The 25234-nt window shown below is 44.3% G+C and overlaps 1 protein-coding gene and 1 long non-coding RNA gene across 2 annotated transcripts in view; one reads left to right on the top strand and one right to left on the bottom strand.

The window, feature by feature from the left end:
* LOC127482618 (annexin A10) overlaps nucleotides 1-25234 on the bottom strand; it is a 70797-nt gene that overhangs the window by 6369 nt on the left and 39194 nt on the right. The window contains exons 4-9 of the mRNA XM_089302221.1: nucleotides 14509-14622; nucleotides 12580-12670; nucleotides 11179-11258; nucleotides 5426-5479; nucleotides 5239-5332; nucleotides 1934-2029 (exon numbers count right to left, since the gene is read on the bottom strand). Coding sequence (XP_089158347.1) covers nucleotides 1934-2029; nucleotides 5239-5332; nucleotides 5426-5479; nucleotides 11179-11258; nucleotides 12580-12670; nucleotides 14509-14622 — 529 coding nt within the window. The remainder of the gene's footprint in view (nucleotides 1-1933; nucleotides 2030-5238; nucleotides 5333-5425; nucleotides 5480-11178; nucleotides 11259-12579; nucleotides 12671-14508; nucleotides 14623-25234) is intronic.
* The window catches only part of LOC138843602 (uncharacterized), a 39821-nt gene continuing 30220 nt past the window's right edge, over nucleotides 15634-25234 (top strand). Inside the window, exon 1 of the long non-coding RNA XR_016211789.1 lies at nucleotides 15634-15855. This is a non-coding gene — a long non-coding RNA (uncharacterized LOC138843602). The remainder of the gene's footprint in view (nucleotides 15856-25234) is intronic.

The following is a 25234-nucleotide window of genomic DNA, read 5'->3' as shown; positions in this document are numbered from 1 at the left end:
CCAGTTTATCAGCATTGTTACTGAAGCTTTGCTAATGTGGGATTCACCAAGACATAGCCCCCATGCAGTTCCTTCATCTTCCCAAATGCTACTTTTAGTCCCTTATAGACTTGTGGGTAGATCTGAAGTCACTTAAGCAGAACGTGTAAGGGCCATAACTAGTCTAGGCCAGTTTTAGGAGTCATCCAATCAAAACTGCCATAGCATTAGAACAGCATAGAGCCTTGGTCAACAACTATCCTGGATGGAATTCAGTTGATGACTGTAGCACTCAACAGAGTAAGTGGATGAATGCGTGACTGAGTGATTAATGTGTGAGAGGTTATGACATAGAATAACCGTAGAATAAGTGCATCGCAACAGCATTTTCTCTGTCGTTCAAGTAATTGCTTTAGGTTGTGAGCCCACATCTTCCTCCCTCTCCTGAACAGTGAACTCAGTGATCGCCCTTGAGTCCCTTCTGGGATGTGAGCTCCTTGAAGGAGGAGGACTTTGGCTGTGTCTGTTGATGCTTTCCTCTTCCGTCTGCAGTGCCTACATCAAAGGTCAGTAGTGCTCACTGAGTGAGTTAATGACTCAAGGTAAGATGTTTTATGGTGTTTCTGATACCCACTGTGGCCTGTCTTATGTCCACGCTTTGTGCCAATGATCTACATTGGAAAGAGAGCTGGCAAGGTTCAGATGACATGAGCTCCACTCGTAACTTTGTCGCTCATTAGCTCATAGACTTTGGAAGTCACTTAACCTCCTTTGGCCTTGTTTGTAAATGGCAGGGTTTTGATGTGATGTATGGTTACTAGATTTTGTTGAGAATTTTCTAGAACATATGTACCTTATTGTCAGAAAAATACAAAGATGTAAGCAGTCATATACTCTTTCAGGGTTTTGTAAACTCCACCAGACCATTTTCATAGAAACTGCACCCCATGGGAGACCAGGAGCAGCACCTGGCTCCCGCCTTTGGATCAGCGTGGTGCACCGGTCACAGCGCGCTGGCCACGGCGGCCATTGGAGGGTGAACCAACGGCAAAAAGGAAGACCTTTCTCTCTGTCTCTCTCTCTCACTGTCCACTCTGCCTGTCCAAAAAAAAAAAAAAAAAAAAAACTCCTTTACTAGATAAACTATGAGAATACTGTTCTCAGCTCCATGTTCATGCTGGTATATGCTATTCTATGCATGGAAAATCAAAATGCTCATTGATTTTGCTCATATCCAAGTAATTCCTGTGTACCTACTATGGGGATATTTCACAATGACCTGTCTTTTATAGTCATTGAACTGTCACAACCCAGGACAAGAAAAGCAAGGGTGACTTATGGTTGATTTTGTAGATAACTATCACTGTTTCTCTGCATGGAAGGTAGTGTTTTTCTACCTAGGAAGCAGAGGGAAGTGTGTGTCTCACAATTGTCTGCAGAAATCACGACTAAATAACAACTCAGTGAATCTCTTTTAGGTAGGATTTACTCTTTTTTTTTTTTATTTACTCTTAAACTTTTTGGAGAAGGTGACCAACTCTTCTCCACCTCCCTACCAACCCAAACAAAAAACTAAAACCCCTTTTCTTCTTGGAGGAAAAGAAGCCACATGGCTGGCCTTGATCTGCTCTTGAACAGGGGATCAGGAATCAGAAAATGTGACATGGATTTAACAGAGTGAGAACCGTTCCTGAGAGACAGCATCCGAGAATGCTGTTTGTTAGTCAGAAAGTTGACGCAGATGTTAGAAGAGCGCTCAGTTCTTCAGTAAAGTCATCAGCCTGGCCGTATCGTACATTCTGTCTCCTGATGTCCTTTCTCTATGTAGGGTTTATATCCCCTTTAAATAATTATTCAGTGGAGAACAGCCAGGCCAGCCAAGAGCTCACTCATGCACCTGTAATTCACTCTGGCACACACAGGTCCGCTGAACCTCATATTTATGATCACTCACCAATGGCAACCAGCAGCTGCTGGAAGTATCCGTCGTAACAATCATTGATGGCATCTACTATGTCTTGCCCAGAGATATTTTGAAATTCCTGGAAAACTTCAACAAATTGGTAGAATTCAAAGGAGATTTTTTTGTATCATAACAATTGCTGATTGCCGTACATAATGAAGATGAACATTTTATGTAAAGCAATGGACAATACTGCTATTGGTTGTGTAAGTGGAGTCAGCATAGATCTTGGACTTCAAGGATCTACTATTCTCTTCTGGGGAATGATCACTACTTCCTGGGGATCACTGCTGATTTAAATTGACAGGAGGCACATGTCTAGCTGTTGTTTATGGGCCTTTTGTTTAGGACATACACTCAGCTGTACTTAGATCAATAGCAAACTTCTTCTAGAGCTTAGATATTAGAATAAATAAGTGTTAAAATTCTTTGAGTCAGGGCTGGCGCTGTGGCGCAGTGAATTAAGGCCCTGGCCTGAAGCACCGGCATCCCACAAGGGCACCGGTTCTAGTCCCGGCCGCTCCGCTTCTGATCCAGCTCTCTGCTGTGGCCTGGGAAAGCAGTAGAAGATGGCCCAAGTCCTTGGGCCCCTGCACCCATGTGGGAGACCTGGAAGAAGCTCCTGGCTCCTGGCTTTGGATAGCTGCAGCTCCAGCCATTGCGGCCAATTGGGGAGTGAACCATCAGATGGAAGACCTCTCTCTCTGCCTCTTCTCTCTCTATGTAACTCTGCCTTTCAAATAAATAAATAAATCTTTAAAAAAATTCTTTTAGTGATGATTAAATTGTGATCATACAATCTAGGAAGAGGTGCAGGTGTTCAGCCTAGCAGTTAAGATGCCATGTTTCATCCCAAATCAGAGTGCCTGGGGTTGATTCACAGCTCTGCTCCCAATACCAGCTTCCTGATAATAAAAACTTTGGGAGGCAGCAGGTGATGGCTCATGTAATTGGGTTGCTGCCACTCAAGTTGGGAGACCTGGATTGAGTTACCGGCTCCCCACTCTGACCTTGGCCTAGTCGTTGAGGATATTTGGGGAGTGAACCAATGGATGGGAGTTCTCTGTCTCTCTCCCTATCAAGTAAAAGGTAATATGTTAAAAAGAAGCTATGGGCCGGCGCCACGGCTCACTAGGCTAATCCTCCACCTGTGGTGCTGGCATCCCGGGTTCTAGTCCCGGTTGGGGTGCCAGTTCTGTCCCGGTTGCTCCTCTTCCAGTCCAGCTCTCTGCTGTGGCCCGGGAGGGCAGTGGAGGATGGTCCAAGTGCTTGGGCCCTGCACCCGCATGGGAGACCAGGAGGAAGCGCCTGGCTCCTGGCTTCGGATTGGCACAGCGCCAGCCATAGCGGCCATTTGGGGGGTGAACCAACGGAAGGAAGACCTTTTTCTCTGTGTCTCTCTCTCACTGTCTAACTCTGCCTGTCAAAAAAAAAAAAAAAAAACACCAAAAAACAAACAAACAAACAAAACAAAACAAAAAAAAACAAAACACACACACACAAAAACAAGAAGCAGCAGCAGCAGCAGCAGCTATGGGGGCTGGCATTGTAGTGTAGCAGGTAAAGCTACTGCCTGTGATGCTGGCAGCCCCTGTGGGCATCAGTCTGAGACCTGGCTGCTCCACTTCCACTGTCCCACTGCTAATGCATCTGGGAAAACAGTGAAAGATGGCCCAAGTGTAGGCCATTGCCACCCACTTCAGAGACCTGGAAGAAGCTCCTGGACCCTAGGTTTGGCCTGGTCCTGTCCTGACCATTGTGGCCATTTAAGGAGTGAACCAGTGAACGAAGCTCTCTCTTTTTGTATCTCTACCTCTCTCTCTGTAATTATGCCTTTCAAATAAATAAGTAAATCTTAATCTATGAGGAGTTTTATGAGGACTATGAAATCTCTATTAGGGGCATAGGGTGGTGTTTACTCAGCCAATTTTGCTAAATTAAGCTTCCTATTTCAAGAACTTACTTATCTGGCTTTAACACAGGAAACTAAGTTTTCATTCATTCTTACAGCAAATTGGAAGTGAGGAGGTATCTTTTTACTATGATTTCTAATTAACATATAGAGTAGTGGGGAGTAGGTCTCTCAAAAAATTCTTATCGACTTTGGTGCTTTATATAGAAAAAAACAGTTTTTTTTTTCAACTTTTAACATTTTAAAAACTAAGTACTGTACAGGATTAAGTGGTACCATGTGGTGGTTCACGGTGTTCAAATCAGGGTAAACATCTCTATCTCCTCAAACACTTATCATGATGAAAACATTCAAAATCCTTTCTTCCAGCTTATTTTGAGAAAAATACAAAGGTCGTTATCTTATCTGTGTTCTCCCTATTGTGCAGGAGAACTTCAGAGCTGCCTGCTCCTATCCAGTGTAACTTAAGCACCTGTTAGCCAGCCTTTTCCCAGCCTCTCCCCACCCCTTCTCTCCCCAGCCTCTGGATTCGACTCTCAACTTCTATGAGGTCAACTTACAAAGTCGATGCTTTCGTTTCTAAGTAAGGGAACAAGGCACTGACATTTGGGGAAAGTCAGACTAATGTCAGCGTCCTTCTGAGACCACTGAGACACTCCTGCTGTCACACAGATTGTGTCAGGAGCAGTGACCCTGGCTGTTACGGGCTCATGGAACCATGCTCCTCAGCCAGTTTTCAAGGAAACATACAGTGTAATTGACAGGAAATAGCTAATTTTTGGAGTAAGTTCTTCATCAAAAAATAGATATCAATTTTAAAAGGTTCAGTATTTGGAAGTTTATGCAATTTAGTAAACGCAAATAATAAAAGTATAGAGAAAACTGTATTCCTTGGTAATGCCCTGAGATGAAGCAAATCCGTACCAACAGGATTCAAAAAGTAGCTTTGAAGTAAATGGACTTTCCTTTGTTGCACCTTTTTTACTACTTAGCTACTTGCTTTTTTAAAAAGTTATATTTGTTTGAAAGGAAGAGTTGTGGTGGTGGGGGGAGTGAGAGAGGGATTGATCTTCAGTTCTCTGGTTACTTCCCAATGGGCCAGCTCGAAGCCAGGAGTCAGGAGCTCCATCAGGGCCTCCCGCCTGGGTGGCAGGGACTCAGCTATGGGCCATCACCTGCTCCCCAGGTGCATTAGCAGGGAGCTGGAACACAAGCAGAGGACACGGGACTCCAGCTGGTGCTTGATATGGCATGTGATATGGGATGTGGGAGTCACAGGTGGTGGCTTAACCCGTGTCCCAGCCCCAGCCCCAGCCCCATGAATGTTCTGTTTTCTGTGTCATAATCAGTGGAGGAGCTGGAAAGAGCCTGCGCTCATCCTCACCCAGCCACAGCTGCTGGTAGCTCTTGTTGCACAGGATCATCTGGAGCATGGTTTTGTGCGCCCCGGTCTTCTGCTGGCAGGCCTCCCACAGCACCTGGAACAGTACACAGCCCGCAGGTGCGTCAGACCCACCCAGCCGCTCCCACACAGGCTGTACACAGTCAGGGCCAGCGCGGGCTCTAGTTACCATTGCGTCCTGGGCGGCCATGGCGGGGTCCGTGTAGCCCTCCTGTCTGGTTGCCTGTAGAATAAGCACAAGTTTTCCTTGTAAGTGACTCAGTAGACGTTGACAAAAATCCTGGAACCATCACATGCTCAGGTCATTCCTGAGCAAATTCTTTTCTTTCTTTTTTTTTTTTTTTTTTGACAGGCAGAGTGGACAGTGAGAGAGAGAGACAGAGAGAAAGGTCTTCCTTTGCTGTTGGTTCACCCTCCAATGGCCGCCACAGCTGGCGCGCTGCGGCCAGTGCACCACGCTGATCCGAAGGCAGGAGCCAGGTGCTTCTCCTGGTCTCCCATGGGGTGCAAGCCCAAGGACTTGGGCCATCCTCCACTGCACTCCCGGGCCACAACAGAGAGCTGGCCTGGAAGAGGGGAAACCGGGAAAGAATCCGGCGCCCTGACCGGGACTAGAACCCGGTGTGCTGGCACTGCTAGGTGGAGGATTAGCCTAGTGAGCCGCTGCACCAGCCCTGAGCAAATTCTATCACTGTTTGGAGTAAGTCTCTATTTCTTGACTACTTCGTCTTCATCCTGTGTGATCCACGGTAGCAGGATCTGGGGCAACCACGCTGTGCTCTGTGCTCTCCTTGCTGCGTGCCCCTTGCTCAGCTCACAGGATTGGGCTCTCTCTCTGTTTTTCCTTCTTTCTCACTGGTTATGCCTCCTCCCCTGAATTGGTTCCTCTTACTTTCCGGTAAGTCCCTGTACTTAGTCACTAACCGTCTTCTCTGTATTTACACTGCTTCTCTTGGTACTCTTATCTATACCTGTGGCTCTGGATCCCATCTGTGTAGTCTCACCCGAATAGTGTGCTGGTACCCAGATTTACATCTGTCATCTGAACCTCTGATGTGTCTATTCCAGTTGCCAACTCAACTTCTCCACTTGATTCTCCTTTATATATACCAAATTCCTCGTTCAAAATCCAACTCTTGGCCTCGCGTCACCACAGGCACTCCTTAAACTCCCGTCTTCCACATCTCTGTTGCTTGCCACTCCGCACCCCCTGCTCAGACTGAAAAACTGAGAGTCACATTTGGGTGCTTCTTTCCCTCGTATCCCACGTCCAGTTTCTCAGGAAACACCAACAGACTTTACCTCCACAGTCCATCCAGAATCTGGGCACCTTTCACTCCTGCCGCTGCTCCCATAAGGGGCCGCGTAGATGCTCTGTCATGGCTTTACTAAAGATACAGCCCTCTGCAGGCTGCTGTTTGACTCCTGTCTCCCTCTAGTATTCTCACAAGGCGGCATCTACTGTGAGCATTTGTAAAGCTAAAGATCACATTGTTCCTTTCCTCAAACTCCAGCGTGGAGGGACTTCTCCCCCATTTCACTCAAATAAGAGGTGCGGTCCTTCCAGTGGCTGCAGGATCAGGGATCATCTCACCACTTGCGACGTCTCTGACTCCCTCTATTCACCCACCACTCCCATGCATTTCGCTGGCTGTCCTATATGGCACCAGCTGGCCTCCTTGCTACACCTCAAACCCATCGGCTATTTTCTTAGACGTTTTCTAGAGTTGTACACTTTGCTGCGACAGCCTGCCATGTCTGTTCATTTGTTGATTGACTCTTTCATGCACCTCTTTCCTCACATTTCACCTTCTCAGTGGGACCTACTCTGATCAACCTATATCATATTGCAACCTGCCTACAACACCTGTCTCTCTCACCCTGCTCTGCTGTGTCTTTCATCAACTTCTAAAATTCTATGTAAGCTGCCTGTTTTGTAGACTTACGTTGAGTTGTGCATTCCCCCTTGCTAGAACGTAAACAACTTAAGGGGCTGGGACCTTTGTTTCTGTTGTTCACTGATAATTCCCCGAGTGTCTCAAATTATGCTCGGCACACACTGCGGGCCTTCCAGAAACTGTCGTTGGAAAGGTCAGAAACTTCAAAGATCGGTTGGTAGACGTGGGGAGATTTTTCTGGATCATTGACATTTCCTCGGTGACCTCCAGTGTCCCTAGACAGCTTAGTACATTCCGACCCTGGCAAAATTGGTGAGAAAAACAAGAATTCCCTGAAGTTCTACACCTCTGACACATCGTTTGCAAAGATAGTATTTTTGGACATTTAACTTGAAATGTTGCCCATCTGCTTACTTTCCTGTGCAGTCAATTGCCAAAGACACTTAGATATGATGGACTGAGAAATGTGAATAACTAAGTTTGTGATTTTACTCTTTCCATAAAGTCAGACAAGGGTGACTTGGTCGTGTAAAGATGCCAAGATAGTCACTTGATATATTTAATAGGTGCCAGAGAAATGGCAAAAAAAGAGTACAGGACTTAAAGAAGGGTCAAGATAAAAATGTGGAGGGGAGAAACTGAGGGGAGTAACATTTGGCTGAGAATATTTGGGGCTAATAATTCATAGATGAAAGCTCCTGGCAATAGCATCTCTGGAGGCCTCACTGCCAAGTTTGAGAGGTGATAACATGCGCAGTCCTGGGAGCCAGAGGGGAGTAAGCATGCAACTGGAGAGCTTCCATTACTTTCTCTCCTCATGTTCTTTTCTCAGCATTGGCTTTCCTTTTTATTTTTTATTTCGGTATTCCCAATTCAAAATTAACAGCACACATGTGCACACAGACACACGCACACAGAATAAAGAATTAAATCCATGTGGCTTGGCACTATGACTTCGTATTCTAGTCTGACATGCATATTTATTAATTCTTCAACTGAATCCTATAAACATATGTGAACTGCAATATGAAGTTGTAGCCATGATTAGATACACATTAAAGGAGACCACAGCCTCTGTGTTGGACGTGTTCGTCCGCCCCAAATGAGGAAAATGGAAGGATGATGGAAGAAAACAAAGTAATATTGAAGAGTAGGTTCCTTGAGATGTCTTAAGGGAAATGATTACCTACCTCCCTCCTAGCCTCTTTGAAATTTGCTTGTTTTGTTCCTTATTGAAACTCATCAAAATAAACAAAAATAATACACACACACATGGGACTAAATTGTGTTTGCGCATACTGTATGGCAAAAATAAAATAGAAGGAATAAAAGACTACAAGTTAGCTTCATCTTTGGCTTTTTATTCATCTCAAAGAAACTATTCCTGGTAGGATCAATTACATGGAAAAATATATCTGATATATTCAGATTAAAATGAGATACTTATGCCCTTTATATGATATTTCCTCTTTGATGATATGATAAATATCATTAATCTACATGAAAAATGGAAAGCAGGACCAAGAAACTTATATGCTGGGTCTCCTAAAAGGTAATTTGAAAGCATGTGCAAAAAAACATAAAGCATGGATAAAAATGCAAAGATATTTTCCTTTTAAAAGTACTTTTAGGAGAGAATGCTCAGCATTTTTGTTTGGTTATACACACTACCCTTTTAGAACTTCTTGTGCCTAAGGTAGTCACCTGTATGAGTTTTCTCTGATTGGCATATTCTTCTCCACTTTACCGTCTTCTGGGGCCCGTTTGCCTTTCCTGGTTGTAGAGTTCATTTCTCTTTACAGCTTTCATGCACGCTGGAGGCTGATCGCCAAACGTGTTTCACTTTCCTTCAAGACCAACAGCTGCACTGTGTTTTGCCCCCTTGATAGAACACAGGGCTTACTTGAGGCTTGGCCAGTGAAACTTAGGCAAGACTACATGCATCACAGTGAAGCTCGTAAAAGCTGCCATTGCCTTTCTACTCTGCGTGTTGATGACACGCTTGGGACGCTTGCAAAGCAGGTGCTGCAGTGGGTGGAGACTGAGACTGGAGGTTGCTTCGTGGGGGAGAGCTCCTCCATGATCATAGCAACCTGGTCTGGTCCTCATGTGAGCTTTGCAAATGACATTTACTTTATGATTTTAACTGTGTATTGCAAGAAAGAGATGAGGTCATGGAATAAGGGACTGGCTTGCAAGCAGAAATAAAAGTGAAGAGAAAGTTTAGACATTTGGTGCCTCTAAGAGACTATGAAACACTGATTTCAAGCTGTTCCAGCTGAAACTTAAAGAGGCTTTGAAAGGCAAAGTGCCTGTTTAGGCGGCCCCAAAGCAATGCCAGCCAATTTTCCTGTCTGACAGAGCCCTCAAGGAATTGTCTTCAGATTGTGAAAAAATAAAAAAGAGGTGTGGTAGTGGAGTTGCCGGCTGCAAAGATACCAACAAGTAAGCCATATTTGAGAACTAGATCATGGGAAGAGCTTTGGCTAAGTGGTATGCAGAACTCCCTAGAAGCAGGTGCATCACAGCTCAGCCGGGCACTCTGATGTGGGATGTGAACAACCCACGTGGTCCCTCACAAATGCCTGCCCCTGTTCCTCCATGAAAGCAATGGAATCTTTTCTTAATTTCCCATTCTCATGTACAAAAATTCTGTCTCTCTGTGGCTTTTAGTGCAGTTCTTGGCTAACTACTCAGTAATGTTTTTGATATAGAAAGGAAAGGTTTGGATATTTATATACCTTTGTGTCATTTCAAGTATACACATGTGCATACATACACACACCCTTACACACAAAACAAAAAACCTAAATCCTGGCTTGAAAGACATTTTTTTTTCCCAACTGTGGGCTTCATGTGTTTGCTAAATCAGGCGACAAGCACATTCGAGAAACTACATAAAACAAATGATAATTGTATCTTTAAAATAGTATTCTGACTATAAAGCTAGTAAGATGAACGTCTTAAGAAATATTATATGAGGGCCAGCGCCGCGGCTCACTAGGCTAATCCTCCACCTGCAGTGCCGGCACCCCAGGTTCTAGTCTCGGTTGGGGTGCCAGATTCTGTCCCAGTTGCTCCTCTTCCAGTCCATCTCTCTGCTATGGCCTGGGAGTGCAGTGGAGGATGGCCAAGGTCCTTGGGCCCTGCACCCGCATGGGAGACCAGGAGGAAGCACCTGGCTCCTGGCTTTGGATTGGCACAGTGTGCCAGCTGCAGCATGCCAGCCGTAGTGGCCACTTGTGGGGTGAACCAACGGAAAAAGGAAGACCTTTCTCTCTCTCCCTCTCTCTCTCTGTCTGTCTAACTCTGCCTGTCAAAAAAAGAAAGAAAGAAAAAAAAAGAAATATCTGAATGGAAGCAATTACATACAATTTAGTTGATATAGAAAAATAAAGTAAATGACAAAATCTAACTTAAAGTTGAAGTCATCTTGCTTTCATGATAGGATTTTTTTGTAGGTAGCTCTGGGCGTGCTACACAGTCACATGGGGTCTGTTGGATTCAATTAAACAATAGATGTCCATCTATTAACTCCGTAGACCATCAATGGATAGAAGCTTATACTTTTTGATTCTGTTTCATCATTTCTAATGTGCTTATGGGAATATCCATGTTGTAATGCTTTGATGTGATGAATCAAATAGGTTTCTCATTTACTATGTGTCTGAGGCTCGGAAAAGTTTATAAGCCCTCCATTCATTTAGCAGTCTTAAAAATGAAATTAATTTCTAATAGAATTATGAATTTTCACTGTAATATTTCTAATCTTTTCTATTTTCTTAGAATGTATCAGATGTGTGTGTGTGTGTATTCCTTGTAAGTATGATGAATTTTAATTATTTGTGCTTGTCTCTCTACCAAGTCAAGTTTCTGAGTGCCCTGAACACAGCTGATACTCATGAAGGGCTATTGCATAGTATTAACTGTTGACTTCTAGTGTACCACGGCTCTCTGACCTGGTTTTTGGAAATAGCACATGTCTGTCACAGGGCAGAGTGGTGTGAATTGTGCAATGCCATACCTGGACCAGGTTCATGAGGGTGTCTCTGAAGTGTCCCGAGGTCTCTGACTGAATGTCCTCTTGGAGGTTGTTGTTGTATTCTGACAAGAAAAGAGCCACATTACAGTACACCTGTCTATAGCACCACACATCAGTCTGCTCTGAGCTACTTCCTGCTACTGCCCAAGCTGTGATTGAAAGTCCTAGAAAGACAATCAACCTGCCAACATTTCTCTGTCAATAAACTGCCCACCACTAAAATCAGTCACCCAATGACTACAAAGCTATAGGCTTCTTGTCTTAAAAAATTATCTTTATGGGGGCGGTGCTTTGCTGTAGTAGGTTAAGCTTCTGCCTGCAGTGCCGGCATCCCGTATGGGTTCCGGTTCGAGTCCTGGCTGCTTCAGTTCCAATCCAGCTCCCTGCTAATGTGCCTGGCAAAGCAGCAGAAGATGGCCCAAGTACTCGGGCCCCTGCACCCATGTGGGAGACCTGGAAGAAGCTCCTGGCTCCTGGCTTCGGCCTGGCCCAGCCCTGGCAATTGAGGCCATTTAGGAAGTGAACCAGTGGATGGAAGACCTCTCTCTCTCACTCTAACTCTGTCTTTCAAATAAATAAAATAAATCTTAAAAAAAAAGATCTTTATTCCTAAAGTGAGAAACAGCATTGAGAGTCACTTCATTCTCTTATTCTCAAAATGTAGAATTACACATTCCATTTCTATAGACTGCTGCCCACTCTAGTACTTTTCCTAAGTGCTGCCATGACTCATTTTACTATTTCCAGTAAAGATTTTTATATCATTGCCCTGAGGAAAGTCTTGTCATTCAAATGCATTGGAGGTGACTGGGACATTTTCTTGACATTCAATGTTACATACTACATAATACGTGGGAGCTTAAGAAATTAAACCCTTTCGAAAACAAAACTAGCTACTCCTTCTACTTTTGAAAGGTACAAAAATCTGATTTTGGGATAGATTACAGGAATTAAGAAATGTGCATAAAGCATAGCAAATATATTTGCAGAACTCAAAAATGTCTCCCCAGATGTGGAATTCTGGACAGTTCGACAACCACTGCACTTCGCTGTGTTTTGCCTGTTGAGCAGGTCTCTGCTGTCAGAGACAACTGCCCTCTGACCTGCTGGGACTTTTCTGTCGGGATGAAAACATTCATCTCACAGCAGCTGGTAGCTCTTCAGGGAGGATGTGCTGAGCTGGATTGTCTAGGGAATGGTTTTATTTTTAGCACAGCAGTCATCCATTGCACTTGATGAGTTAGAATCTTGAGTGAGTGATATTTCACATGTAAAAGTATCTTAGAGAGTTCTGTAGAATTCATAGGCTGAAGTGTTTCATCTACTGAGAAATATGAAGTTCACGTATGTGTACAACACATGGACACAGACGCATTTCCTTACGCAAACTGTAGGCTTCCCGCATCTGGAAAATTTCTCCATTGGTTCTCGAAGCTAATATGTCAATGAGGCAGTTCTCATCGGTGCCTGCTCCCTAGAATGAGAAAGGAGAGAGATCCATAGGCATTTTTTTGGGAATAGCAGTGTGCCTTATGTACTGTACAGGGGGACACAGCATTCCTGGTGGTGTGAGGGGTGGCAGGAGGCAAGGACATGTGTTTGGGATAAAGAAAGACCCAGCTTCAGTTCCGGCTCTGACACTGGGTAGCCGCTTCACCCTGAGAAGATGCTATTATCCAAAGGAAACCCTGTTTATTCATTTATAATAAACAACATGGGCATGCCTCTAGCATTTCCATTTGCTACTGGAACATCCATTCCATAGCAAGCTGAAGTACAAACATAGATTTTCTGGAGCCAGTGTCGCCATGCAGCAGGTTAAACCGCTGCCTGTGACACCAGCATCCACTATGGGCACCATTCAAGTCCTGGCTATTCCAATCCAGTAACTACTCATGCATCTGGGAAGGCAGCACAATATGGCTTAAGGGCTTGGGCCCCAGAGGCCCAGATGGAGTTCCAGGCTCCTGACTTTGGCCTGGCCCAACCCTGGCTGTTGGAGCCATTTGAAAAATGAACCAGCAGATGGAATATCTCTCTTTGTCTCTCTCACTCTCTCCTCTCTTTCTTTCTCTGTAATCTGCCCTTCAAATAAATAAAGCTTCAAGTTAAAAAAAAAAAGCACAGATCTTTTAATTTCCCAAAGGAAATTAGGGCTCTTCATCTCCCTAAATGTGGAATTTTGTACAATTTGCCTAAACATTTGGACTGAGCACTTCCTGTGCTCCCTATTTAGACAGGTGCACTTGTATTTGTCTATGATAGTGATTTTCAGGGGCAGTGTGACTTTTTCAGGGAAGCCACAGAAAGCCTTATTGTTCTGTGAAATTTTGATAAAAATATCCATTTATACAGCAACATATGACTTTATTCTTACATTTTTAATCACAGAACTTTGCAAGAAGCTAGGAACTGTATGCAACATTTAAGAAAAGTTGAGTAGTCTAAATAAATAGTGAATTTTATACACTGTCTATTCTGATCTGTACATATGATGACCCAAATCCACATTTCTGTCATTGTTTTTCTTTCTTCTTCCTGTCACACGTGGTTCACAGATTGTGGTAATCTGGCCACTGGCAAGCATCCTCCTGGAACAGGTACTTAATGTCAGTCTCTGGAAAGAAGTTAAATTCACTCTTGTCTCTGTCTCTGGGCAACAAAATCTGTAACAAGCTTGTAGTTGATTTGGTTTACTGAAATGACTTTTTGGAAGAAAGAATTATTATTCCAATCCTTGCAAAGTAAACTTCTGATATATTTGAGCAATTGTTTTTATAAAGGACCAACCTAAGGTCACAAAAATAAAGCTAGATCACTTCTGTATTTTGACTCTATCGCTTCTTGGCCTTTTGGCTAAGATCAAGTGTATTTTGACTCTAGCTCTCCATCCCATTCTGGCTTAATGAACCAGGTCTTTAGAGATAATTTTAAAAGGTTCACATGAGTTTTAATGCATCCCCTTCAATATACAAATACACATTGAGGAGAGGCAAACCTGAATGGCCCTGGGCTCATCTCCGGCGTGCCTTTTGGTAGCTCATCTTGCAGCTGACTTGTTAGTCTGGGTTTGTCTAACCACAGAGCAGGCTGACCCCAGCCATGGGCTCTGGAGGCCCCATCTTCCTGCCCAGTTCCTTCCCTTGGCTGCAGCATTTCCACGGTCACATCACTGCTCATGTAGTCCCTCCTCCCTCCCTGCAGGGTCATACAGGTATGTCGGAGCACCCTGGAGCAGTCCACCCGTCTACAGAAATGCCGGAAATGCCAGCCTGCACCTGCCACAGGTATGTTTCTGGGCTAGATTGCTACCTTCATGGCGTGCCAGAGTTCGTGTGCATCGTAGGATGGTGGCGGGTACATGAGGCCAACCATGACGTCCTTGAAGTGATCAGAAAGCTGCTCCTTCAGCATGCCAATCAGGTCCTGTGGAGGCAAAAATAAAGGTTTTCACCATCAGTCAGCAAAGCAATGGGAGGAATGGGCTCACTGTAGGAAGGTTTCTAGTAGGACTTCCTTTTCCAGGCCATTCCACGTCACAACCGGGCTAGTTTTGATTACATGTACAAGCATATCTGTGGGTCACACACAGTGATGGACCTGAAGGTTTAAAGATGACTGATTTTTTTTAAAGATTTATTTGAAAGGGAAGGAGGGAGGGGTGAGAGAGAGAGATTATGATGGCAGAAGGCAGGGAGACTGCCTGGTGAGGGCTAGCTGAGGTCATGAGAGCTTGGATTAAGGTAGGTGAAGCAGAAAGGATGGGAGAAAAACAGTACATGTATAAGGAAGGCACATTGTGGTGTATTGACTGAGCCTGAAGCTAAAATCCTCTATCTGACAAAAGTCCCTAACCTTCCCCCTTTTCTTATATGTGATTTGATAGAAAAGCAAATCACATCAGACAAATAACTTTAGAGCTAAAGTATGCAGGTTGTTTACTGATTGGCCGATTCAGTAACTCATTGGTGCACTGTGCAGATACTTTGTGTGCCAGGCTAGTCCAGGAACTGGGAGTCCAGTGTTGACTTTTGTTAAATGTGCTCCCTACTGTTATTAAGCTTATATCACAAAAAGGCAGTGAGCTTAGATTCAGTGAGGACTAATGACTTTATAACAGGTTAATTTTAATGGTCTCTGGTGCTTTTATCCATCTATATTAAGTGGAAATCATTGCAACCTATTTCATTAACAATTGACTATAAGAATTAAGGAAATGAAAGCTTCATTGTTCTTATAAAATATTTTCTGTTTTGATCTATGTTTCCAGATAGAAGGTATTGGGATTTGTGGAATGGAGTTTTGTACAACTTTCTATGGTTCAGTGACCCTTGAGAAAGCCATCAAGACAGGACAAAAGAGATCCCTGTTAGAGAAGGTGGCACATCTTTTATGTTCACCTGACCCTGAAGGTCATGAATTTGTCCTCTGCAGGGGCCTACAAACCAAGAGTTAAACTAACCAAGGTGGCGGGAGCGGCACAGGCAGATGGTTACTCGCATGATGCCTTTAATGATAGATACCTGGGAAGTACCAGCTGCCTACCTGGGCCAGCACATTCAACAAATGCTAAGTGCTCTAACCAACAGTAACTACAGTGATCCTGGATAATCCCCTGAGGCTGGCTCCATCGTTCCTGTTCTAATAAGGGAACTGGAGGTGAGCAAAGTTCAATTGCCCAAGCTTGTATCTCTGAAGTGGCAGTGCCAACACTTGGCTCTGACTGTTTCCCAGTGAAGAACTCCGGGCTCTGTTTACCTGCTCTGACCACTAGTAGTATAAATTAAAGGCAGTGGAGTCCGTGAGCCTGAGGCTGTAAACCTTCTCCAGGAGCAGTCAGAGGGCCTTGGCCGTGCCCCTTCACAGAGGCAGTGCACAGCCAGGCGTTTCTCCCACTCTGTTCTTCTCCATTGTGCACAGGCTGGTTCTTAGACTTCTAGAGATGGATTGAACACTTGGTTTGGAGACTTCTCAAATCTCTTCCTAAAGCACATCGCTTAAATTGCAGTATCTTTCATTTGCAAATCCAGTGTTTAACTCAATGTCTTTTATAAAATATTTGAGAGAGATAAACAAGGTGGGGGTGGGGAGAGTGAGAGAGAAAGAAATAGAGATTCTATCCATTGGATCCCATCCAACTGCCTACAATGACCAGGGTTGGACTGTGACTGAAGCTGGGAGCTAGAAACTCAGTCTGAGTCCCTACATGGGAACCCAGCTACTTGAGCCGTTCCTGGGAGAACATTAGCCGGAAGCTAGAATCACGAGCAGAGCTCTTATTGGACCTAAGCATTCTGATATGGGGTGTGGATATGCCAACCTGTGTCTTAACCAGGAGGTCAACAAAATGCCTGCCCCTAAATATCTTTTGACTCTACCTTCTACTAAGAAAAGTTCTCATTTTTAATTTTTAGTCATTTTTTTCTGTGTTCTGCTAATTCACCAGATAATTATAATGATTTTTGTTATGTGCATTATTGAGAGATTTATAAATATTCCTGATTGATTTTTTAAAATATCTTCTTTATTTATTTGAAAGGCAGAGTTACAGAGAGGCAGAGGCAGAGGCAGAGGGAGGGAAGGAGGGAGGGAGGGAGAGAGACAGAGAGAGGTGGGGAGGGAGGGAGGAAGGGAGAGAAAGAGAGAGAGAGAGGTCCTCTATCCATTGGTTTATGCCCCAGTTGGCCGCAACAACTGGAGCTATGCTGATCCAAAGCCAGGAGCCAGGAACTTCTTTCAGGTTTCCCATGCAGGTGCAGGGGCCCAAGGATTTGGGCCATTTTCTATTGCTTTTCCAGGTCGTAGCAGAGAGCTGGATTGGAAGTTGAGCATCTGGGACTCGAACCAGCACCCATATGGGACGCCGGCACTGCAGGTGGCAGCTTTACCTGCTACGCCACAGTACTAGCCTCCTGATTAATTTTAAAATACAATACTACCTCCTATACAAGAGACTTTTCCTTACACCTTTTACTTGATTTAATCCTTAAAATACCCAGGCAGGATCAAACTGGTTTATAGATGAGGGAGTTAACAATTTTAGTGGTTGAAATTTGCCTGTGTTCACACTGTAAGCAGGTTGCAGGGATGGGGTGAGATGCAGATTCAGGTCAGTGTGACTCCAAGACCGTGGAATTGATCTTGACTTCTACTACATCTGGACATAACCTTTGGTTGGTAGATTCGATGAAGCCCCTGCTGGCCTCAGGCTAATTGACTTTTTTTTCAGTTGTATTTGTTTATTTGAAAGGCAAAGTTGCTGAGAGAGAGAGAGAGAAAGACAAAGAGAGGGTGAGATCTTCCATCTGCTGGGTCACTACCCAGATGGCCACAATGGTGGGGGTTGAGCCGGGCTGAAGCCAGGAGCCTGGAACCCCACTTCCCATGAAGCTGCATCTCCCAACGCTGCTGGGCCAGGAATCAAGCGTGCATGTGGGATTTTGAGGGAACAAGTCACCCCCAGACCCTGGCCACATGGATCCCTAGGGCGTGGCCCCTAACTGTCCGGACTGCAGTCTCTGGTTTCTCAGTCTTGCTAATTCGCTCTTCCATGATCGCCTACAGCTGCTCCCTGAATGTGGCTGCCGCACAGTTGGAGACGCACATGATTGAGGCATTTCCTTCGATATGGCCTGCAGTATATCTCTGTGAAGTGCAGAAAGATAATTTATATCTCCAAGTTATGGAGAATTAAAACAAAATAATGACAGCCTATAAATCCCCCTGTTCTAAGATTTTTCTGAAAGGAAAACATCAAACATTTCTGAAAAATATTTACTCATTAAACAAAGATTCATAAAAACATTGAGAAAATAGCTTAAAATAGAAAGCCAACTTGAATTCCTGAAGAAACCACGCATAATAGTCACAGAATTCTGTTTAGATCCATTTAACAGCTACAAAGTCATACCAGGACAGTAAATTGATTCATGAACATGTTTTAGGACTGACAACATGCCTGTGCAAATGGTTTAATAACATGAATTAGGAATATTTGGTTCACATGATTTTCTATGAAATAAATTCAAGAAGAAATTCTGGATATAGCTCATGTCACAATTTTGTAAAAAGAAACAAATGGAGTTGTTTGAATATTTATCTATTTCATCTCTCATATTCTCAAATTGGTGTTCATGCAAAGACAGTTTAGAGTTGTTTCAAGGTTTAACTTGCAAGGGAACTGGTGGCTATTGAAGTTTTATTTGTTGATATATTCTGCTAGATGATTTGCATGATTGTCCATTTAAGTCCTATAAGAAGTTCATTATAGGGGCCAGTGCTGTGGTGCAATGGGTTAACACCCTGGCCTGAAGCCTTGGCATCCCATATGGGTGCCAGTTCGAGACCCAGCTGCTCCACTTCCAATCCAGCTCTCTGCTATGGCCTGGGAAAGCAGCAGAAGATGGCCCAAGTCCTTGGGTCCCTACACCTGGGTGGGAGACCTGAAGGAGGCTCCTGATTTCTGGCTTCAGATCAGCACAGCTCCGGCTGTTGGGGCCAGTTTGGGAGTGGGCCATGTGAACCACTGGACGGAAGACCGGAAGACCTCTCTCTCTCTCTCTCTCTCTCTCTCTGCTTCTCCTCTCTCTGTGTAGCTCTGACTTTCAAATAAATAAATAAATAAATCTTTAAAAAAGAGTTCATTATGGAGATCTTAAGATCTCAAACATGAAGGTGAGAAATTGGAATTCCTGGTTAAGTCCATTGCCAAAGGCTCCACAGAAAATAAAGAGTGATGTCAGGGTTAGGACCAAGACCGATGAATCTGAAGCCTGTTGTCTTGCCAGTGCACCACAATTCTTGCAGCTATACTTTTATTTATGCCTTTTATCTTTTTATCAGCCATCAACTTCTTATTCTGAAAACATGCTTGCATTCCCTCATGGTCTATGTAACTTGTCAACAAAGAGAATACAGATAGCATTAGAATTCTTTGTCATCTAGTAGGCATCCCTATGTCTTCTAGTTGTATATATTTTATTAAGTTAAACATGTTTCAATTTATTGAGGTATAATTTATGTACCACAAAAACAGCTAATATGATAACAATGAAAAATCAAATGCTTTCCCTTTAATGAGAACAGGGAAGGAATTACCAATTCTGCTTAAAATTGTTCTACAGGTATATCCCCAAAACAATAAGCTAAATCTCTCAATCTTGTAGAAGAAAGAACAGGACAAGTCTTTGCAACTTGATATAGGTAAAAAAAAAATTCTTAGATAATACTTGAAAATGCAAATCAAAATAAAAAAAACATAGGGGCCAGGGGGTGGTGCTGTGGTGCAGTGGGTTAACGCCCTGGCCTGAAGCACCGGCATCCCATATGGGCACCGATTCAAGACCCAGCTGCTCCACTCCCGATCCAGCTCTCTGCTGTGGCCTGGGAAAGCAGTAGAAGATGGCCCAAGTCCTTGGGCCCCTGCATCCGCTTGGGAGACTCAGAGGAAGCTCCTGGCTCTTGGTTTCAGATTGGTACAACTCCACCATTGTGGCCAGTTGGGAGTGAACCAACGGATGGAAGACTGTCTCTCTCTCTCTCTTTCTCTCTCTCTCTCTCTGCCTCTCCTTCTCTTTCTGTGTAACTCTGACTTTCCAAGTAAATAAGTAAATCTTAAAAAAAAAAAAAATTGGGGCCAGTGCTATGACCTAGTGGGTAAAGCCGCTGCCTGCAGTGCTAGCATCCCATATGAGTGCCAGTTCTAGTCCCTGCTGCTCTACTTCTGATCCAGCTCTCTGCTATGGCTTGGGAAGGCAGTAGAATATGGCCCAAGGTCATTGTGGCTAACTCGGGAGTGAACCAGTGGATGGAAGACCTCTGTGTGTGTGTGTGTGTGTGTGTGTGTAGAGCGGTGACTTTTAAATAAATAAATAAATAAATCTTTTTTAAAAATGAAAAAATAATGAATTTGACTTTATGGAAAGGAAAACCTTAACTTGTTGAAAGGAACTTTTAAGGAAATAAAAGAGAAACTACAGATTGTCACTTTACATGTGGACAAAAGATTTGTCTTACACCTCTTGAGGTGTAAGAAGCTCTTTTTTTTTTTTTTTTTGACAGGCAGAGTGGACAGTGAGAGAGAGACAGAGAGAAAGGTCTTCCTTTGCCGTTGGTTCACCCCCCAATGGCCGCCGCGGCCGGCGCGCTGCGGCCGGCGCACCACGCTGATCCGATGGCAGGAGCCAGGAGCCAGGTGCTTTTCTTGGTCTCCCATGGGGTGCAGGGCCCAAGCACTTGGGCCATCCTCCACTGCACTCCCTGGCCACAGCAGAGAGCTGGCCTGGAAGAGGGGCAACCGGGACAGAATCCGGCGCCCTGACCGGGACTAGAACCCGGTGTGCCAGCGCCACAAGGTGGAGGATTAGCCTAGTGAGCCGCGGCGCCGGCCGATAAGCTCTTAAAACTCAATAAGTACAGGGGCCAGTGCCATTGCTCGCTTGGTTAATCTTCCGCCTGCAGCGCCAGCTTCTCATATGGGCACCGGCTTCTAGTCCCAGTTGCTCTTCCTCCAGTCCAACTCTCTGCTGTGACCTGGGAGGGCAGTGGAGGATGGCCCATGTGCTTGGGCGCCTGCACCCGCATCAGAGACCAGGAAGAAGTAGCTGGCTCCTGGCTTCGGATAGGTTAGCTCTGGCCATGGCGGCCATTTGGGAGGTGAACCAACGGAAGGAAGACCTTTCTCTCTGTCTCTCTCTCTCACTGTCTATAACTCTGTCAAATTTAAAAAATTAAATTAAATCAAATTAAAAAATAAAACCCTCAATAAGAACAGTCTGGTGAAAACATGGACCAGAGATTTGAGCTGATATTTTACCAAAGCAAACATGCCAGTCAGAAATCAGCCCTGAAATGACTCTGAACATTTAGACTTTCGGGAACTAAAACCATCACCAGGGGCAGGCAGCAGTTAGGATGCCAGGTGGGACACCCACATTCCATGTTGGAGCATCTGGATCTGAGCCCTTCTCCGACTGCACATTCCCTAATGGGAAGCAGCCGTGGTCCTTCCTACCCAAGTGGGATACCTGGATTGAGTTCCCAAGCTCCCAGTTCAACCTGCCCCAGCCCTGGGTCTTATAGGCATTTGGAGTGTGAACCAGCAGACTGGGGCTCTGCCTGTCTGCTTGCTCTGCTTCTCAAATAAATGGAATAAACAGAAATGTACAAAGGTAAAGCCATCGTAAGATACCGCTGCACATTCTCTGGAGTTGGTAGAGTGCTGGAGACGATGTGAGGCATCTGGACCTGTCATTCTAACAGTAGCTCACAAGACTCTGTTTTGCTGAACAAAAGCTAACCGCTACCCTCTGCCACCAATCAGACCTGCGTTTACCTTAGTAGACAAGTAATGCTTAATAGACAAATAATGTTTACCTTAATAGACAAGTAATAGATAAATAAAGTTCTGCATACTGGCAGGGGAAGACTTGCGTATGCGCAAGGAGAGAGCAGGAAGTATTGGCAATGGCCAAGTCATCTGGCCTGGCCCAAGCAGCATGACCAGAGGGTTGGGTTTATGACTGCAGGCTGGAAGTGGCCACTGTGACTCCGACCTTATTACTTGGCCAGAGGTCATCAGGCACTTGGCTCTGTCTTTTATTCTCCCTCCTTTAAGGGCATCTGGGGAATGAATCAGTGTATAGGAGATCTCTGTCTCTCTGTCTCTTGTCTTGCTTTCTGATTCTCAAACTAAATAAAGAAAAAATTATAATATCCCGTCTGGAGTTGGGATGTTTGTTCCCTTACTGTAGCAGAATGCCACTGAAATGGAAAGACCAGGACAGATGCATCAATAGCAATTCTGTAATCTATTATAATACTAAGGGGAAAAGGAGTTTGCATTTCTACTTACAGAACTGTAAGAATTCAGAAATGAGAGAGAATATCAATAAAACTAAAGTCCGTGGGAAGTGTACTTTGGATTCACACCTTGAACAGGTGGGATTTGGCCAGGCAAAAGGTGAAGAGACAGTGGCACTAGACGGTGTGCAGAGGCAGAGTAGGCACAGTATGGGGACAGGAGGGTGTGCACATCAAGTGCATAAGCCAGCTTTAAATGGGTGTCAAGTGGACTGGAAATCCAAGTGTCTGCAAGAGACTCTGGGGGTCAGTTATTCCAGCCTCCCTTCAAATGCAGAGGAAACACCTGTGGCAATGTGAGATCAGGCAGAACAGTGTGCTGGTTATTACAATGATTCACTAGTACTGAGCACCTCCTCTCTGCCAGATTCATCCCAGCAGCTGTGTGCGCTAAGAGCTGCAGTCATCCCAGCACACAGATGAGCAAACTGCACGCACAATTACATAGTTCACGCCACCCAGTTCAACAAGTAAGTGGTCCCTTTTGTTTTACAAGGCTACTCCAAAAAGTTTCTAGTATAGGGAATGAAAAGGTAAATTTACCGTGGCATAAAAATTCTTGGAATCCATGCAAACCAGCGGCATTCAAAACGTTCATGGGATTTTTGTATTTGAAAGAAGCTGGGCATGGGTTTCAAAATTTTTCACACCCAAACAAACATGTTTTCCTTGAGCTTTGTGGGGCCTCTTCATAGTGTGGAGGCTACAGAAGCCACTGTGAGGTCTGAACAAGGTGATCAATGAGGCGGATAGGCGGTGAGTGCAGCATTTTGGGACACTTAAGTCTGGCAAGAGTGCACGGAAGGTCTGAATGGAAATGGACCAGTTCCATGCACTTTTGTTATGAGAGCAGAGCAGTAGTTGGCAGTGTATGGAAGGGTGAGAGCAGTTACCCTGTCTTTTCTGAACCTTCCCCTAAGCCCCAAGTGAGGCAGATCGTTCCTTCCCCAGCACTGCTCTGTCTTTGAATTTACTGAACTGTTTTAATGATCATGTTCCAGGAGTATGATGAACATGTTATATCTGAGTATTTTTCCCCAAAGTCTATCAGAATACGGACTGTAATGTCTTGTAATGTCTCTGAAATTCAGCGTCTAGCCCTAGTGCATTGCTGAGCATCCAAAATATATAGGGGGAGCTTGTGCTGTGGTGTAGTAGGTAAAGGCAGTGCCTGTGAAGCCAGCACCCCATATGGGCACTGGTTCAAGTCCTGGCTGTTCCATTTCCAATTCAGCTCCCTGCTAATGTGCCTGGAGAGCAGCAGAGGATGGCCCAAGTGCCTGGGCCCCTGCCACCCACTTGGTGACCAAGGTGAAGCTCTTGGCACCTGACTTTGGACTGGCACAGCTCCGGCTGTTGTAGCCATTCAGGGTGTGAACCAGTGGATGGAAGATCTCTCTATGTCTCTCTCTCCCTCTCTCTCTGTAACGCTACCTTTCAAATAAACAAATCTTTTTAAAAATGTATAATGCATATATAATATGTAAATGAATGTGAAAATAATGTAAATATAGGCAAATGAAAGAATGTGGAAAGGGAAAAAACTTAGTTTACTGATTTTGTATAAAGGACAAAGGCCATGTTCAGGATTCAAATGATTTGGGCCTGCATCAGTTTTTAAATTAATGTTTAGTCACATTTTTTTGATCACTAACATTTTGTCTATTATATTATTTTTTACAAGAGCTATATTAGAGACATTAAAAAGTTCTTGGAGAATTAATATTATGAAAAACATATGCATGGGTTTCAACAATTTTCTGGGCTAAAATTTTCAATTTCATTTTCCCATGAATTTTTAAAGTCCTAGCCTATGTATTCCACTGTAAACCACCACTAGGTGTTGCTGTTTATCTTGTTTTGTCACTCGGTGTGTGTGTGTATGTGTGTGTGTGTGCAGATAGAGTAAACTGACTTTGTAAAAATTTCATTGCAGTAATAGAGTTTCAGTGAAGAGAACAGCATCAGGGGGCCTCTAACGTCCTTAGAATGTACAGTTTCTGGAGGGAGAGTGTCAGGCTTGAATCCTGGCTGGGGAAAGCACAGCGAGGAGACCAGTGTGTAACTTAGCCTTTTTCTGTCTGCTTCCTTATCCGCAAAGGAAAAATAACAGCACCCACCTCACAGGGTTGGTATAAATGTTAAGATATAACTCAGGTGAAACCCTTATTTTCTGGCACAAAAGAGCCACTCAAAAACATCTTTCTTCCCCCCAGATAGTAATCAATTTGTTGCAAATCATTCATGATTCATTATGGGCGATGCCAGTACTCAGTTGTCTCCCTCTGACTTCCATCCCCACAGTGTCTTTCTTGCTATCCTTCCATTGTGGTTTTGTGTATTTAGGTGTATTTCTTGCAATTTTTTTACTATATTCAATTGTCAGGAAATTCTTTCGCCTCTAACTTAACCAATATATCTAGAAACCGGTGAACCTGTACCACGTTTGCTGCTACAACCCTTGTCAGGTCACCATCTTCCCTCGCCTGTATGACAGTAGCAACCTTCAAGTGAGGTTTCCACCTGTTCTTGCTCCCTCATCCTTTCTCAGCACACCTCAAGGTGTGACCCTGTTAACAAACGAATCCAGCCCGTGTTGAGACACGTATATACAGCCATGTGCCACATGACATTATTCCAGGCACTGATGGGCTGCGTGGATGACAGTGGTCCACAGGACCATGCTGGGGTGGGACATTTCTACCCCCTGGTGACATCATGCTGTCCTAATATGCCACAAGGCACACCCCATACATGCGTGGTATGTGCCTTTGGCATAAACAAACTTGGTGCATGGCCCCTTCTGTGAAAGATTAGCACACGTAATAATTGATCAGAGGCAACTATGCTGCTGGCTTGTGGTTTATTATACCTTCTTTCATCATTTTAGAGTGGACTCCTTTATTTATAGAAGATAATCGATGGTCAGACTCTGTGTGTTGTTTGTCTCTTGAGCGTATCAAGAGGCTACACTGAGTGACTGACCCACAGCATCTGGGTTTGTGTGAGCCACTCCAGGATGTCCTCACAACAATGACATCACCAAGCAATGCATTGCTCAGAACCCAACCCCTCATCCAGCGATGCATGACTCTAATATTCTTAGAGTTCATCTCAGGACAATGCAAACACTCCAAGTTTTTTATTCCATGTAGATGCCAGTCCTTACAGTGGTCCA

The sequence above is a fragment of the Oryctolagus cuniculus genome, chromosome 8 (genome assembly GCF_051225735.1).
Source record: "Oryctolagus cuniculus isolate XC-2025 breed Fujian yellow rabbit chromosome 8, ASM5122573v1, whole genome shotgun sequence".
NCBI lineage: Eukaryota > Metazoa > Chordata > Mammalia > Lagomorpha > Leporidae > Oryctolagus > Oryctolagus cuniculus.
This window is presented reverse-complemented; position numbering and strand designations above follow the sequence as displayed.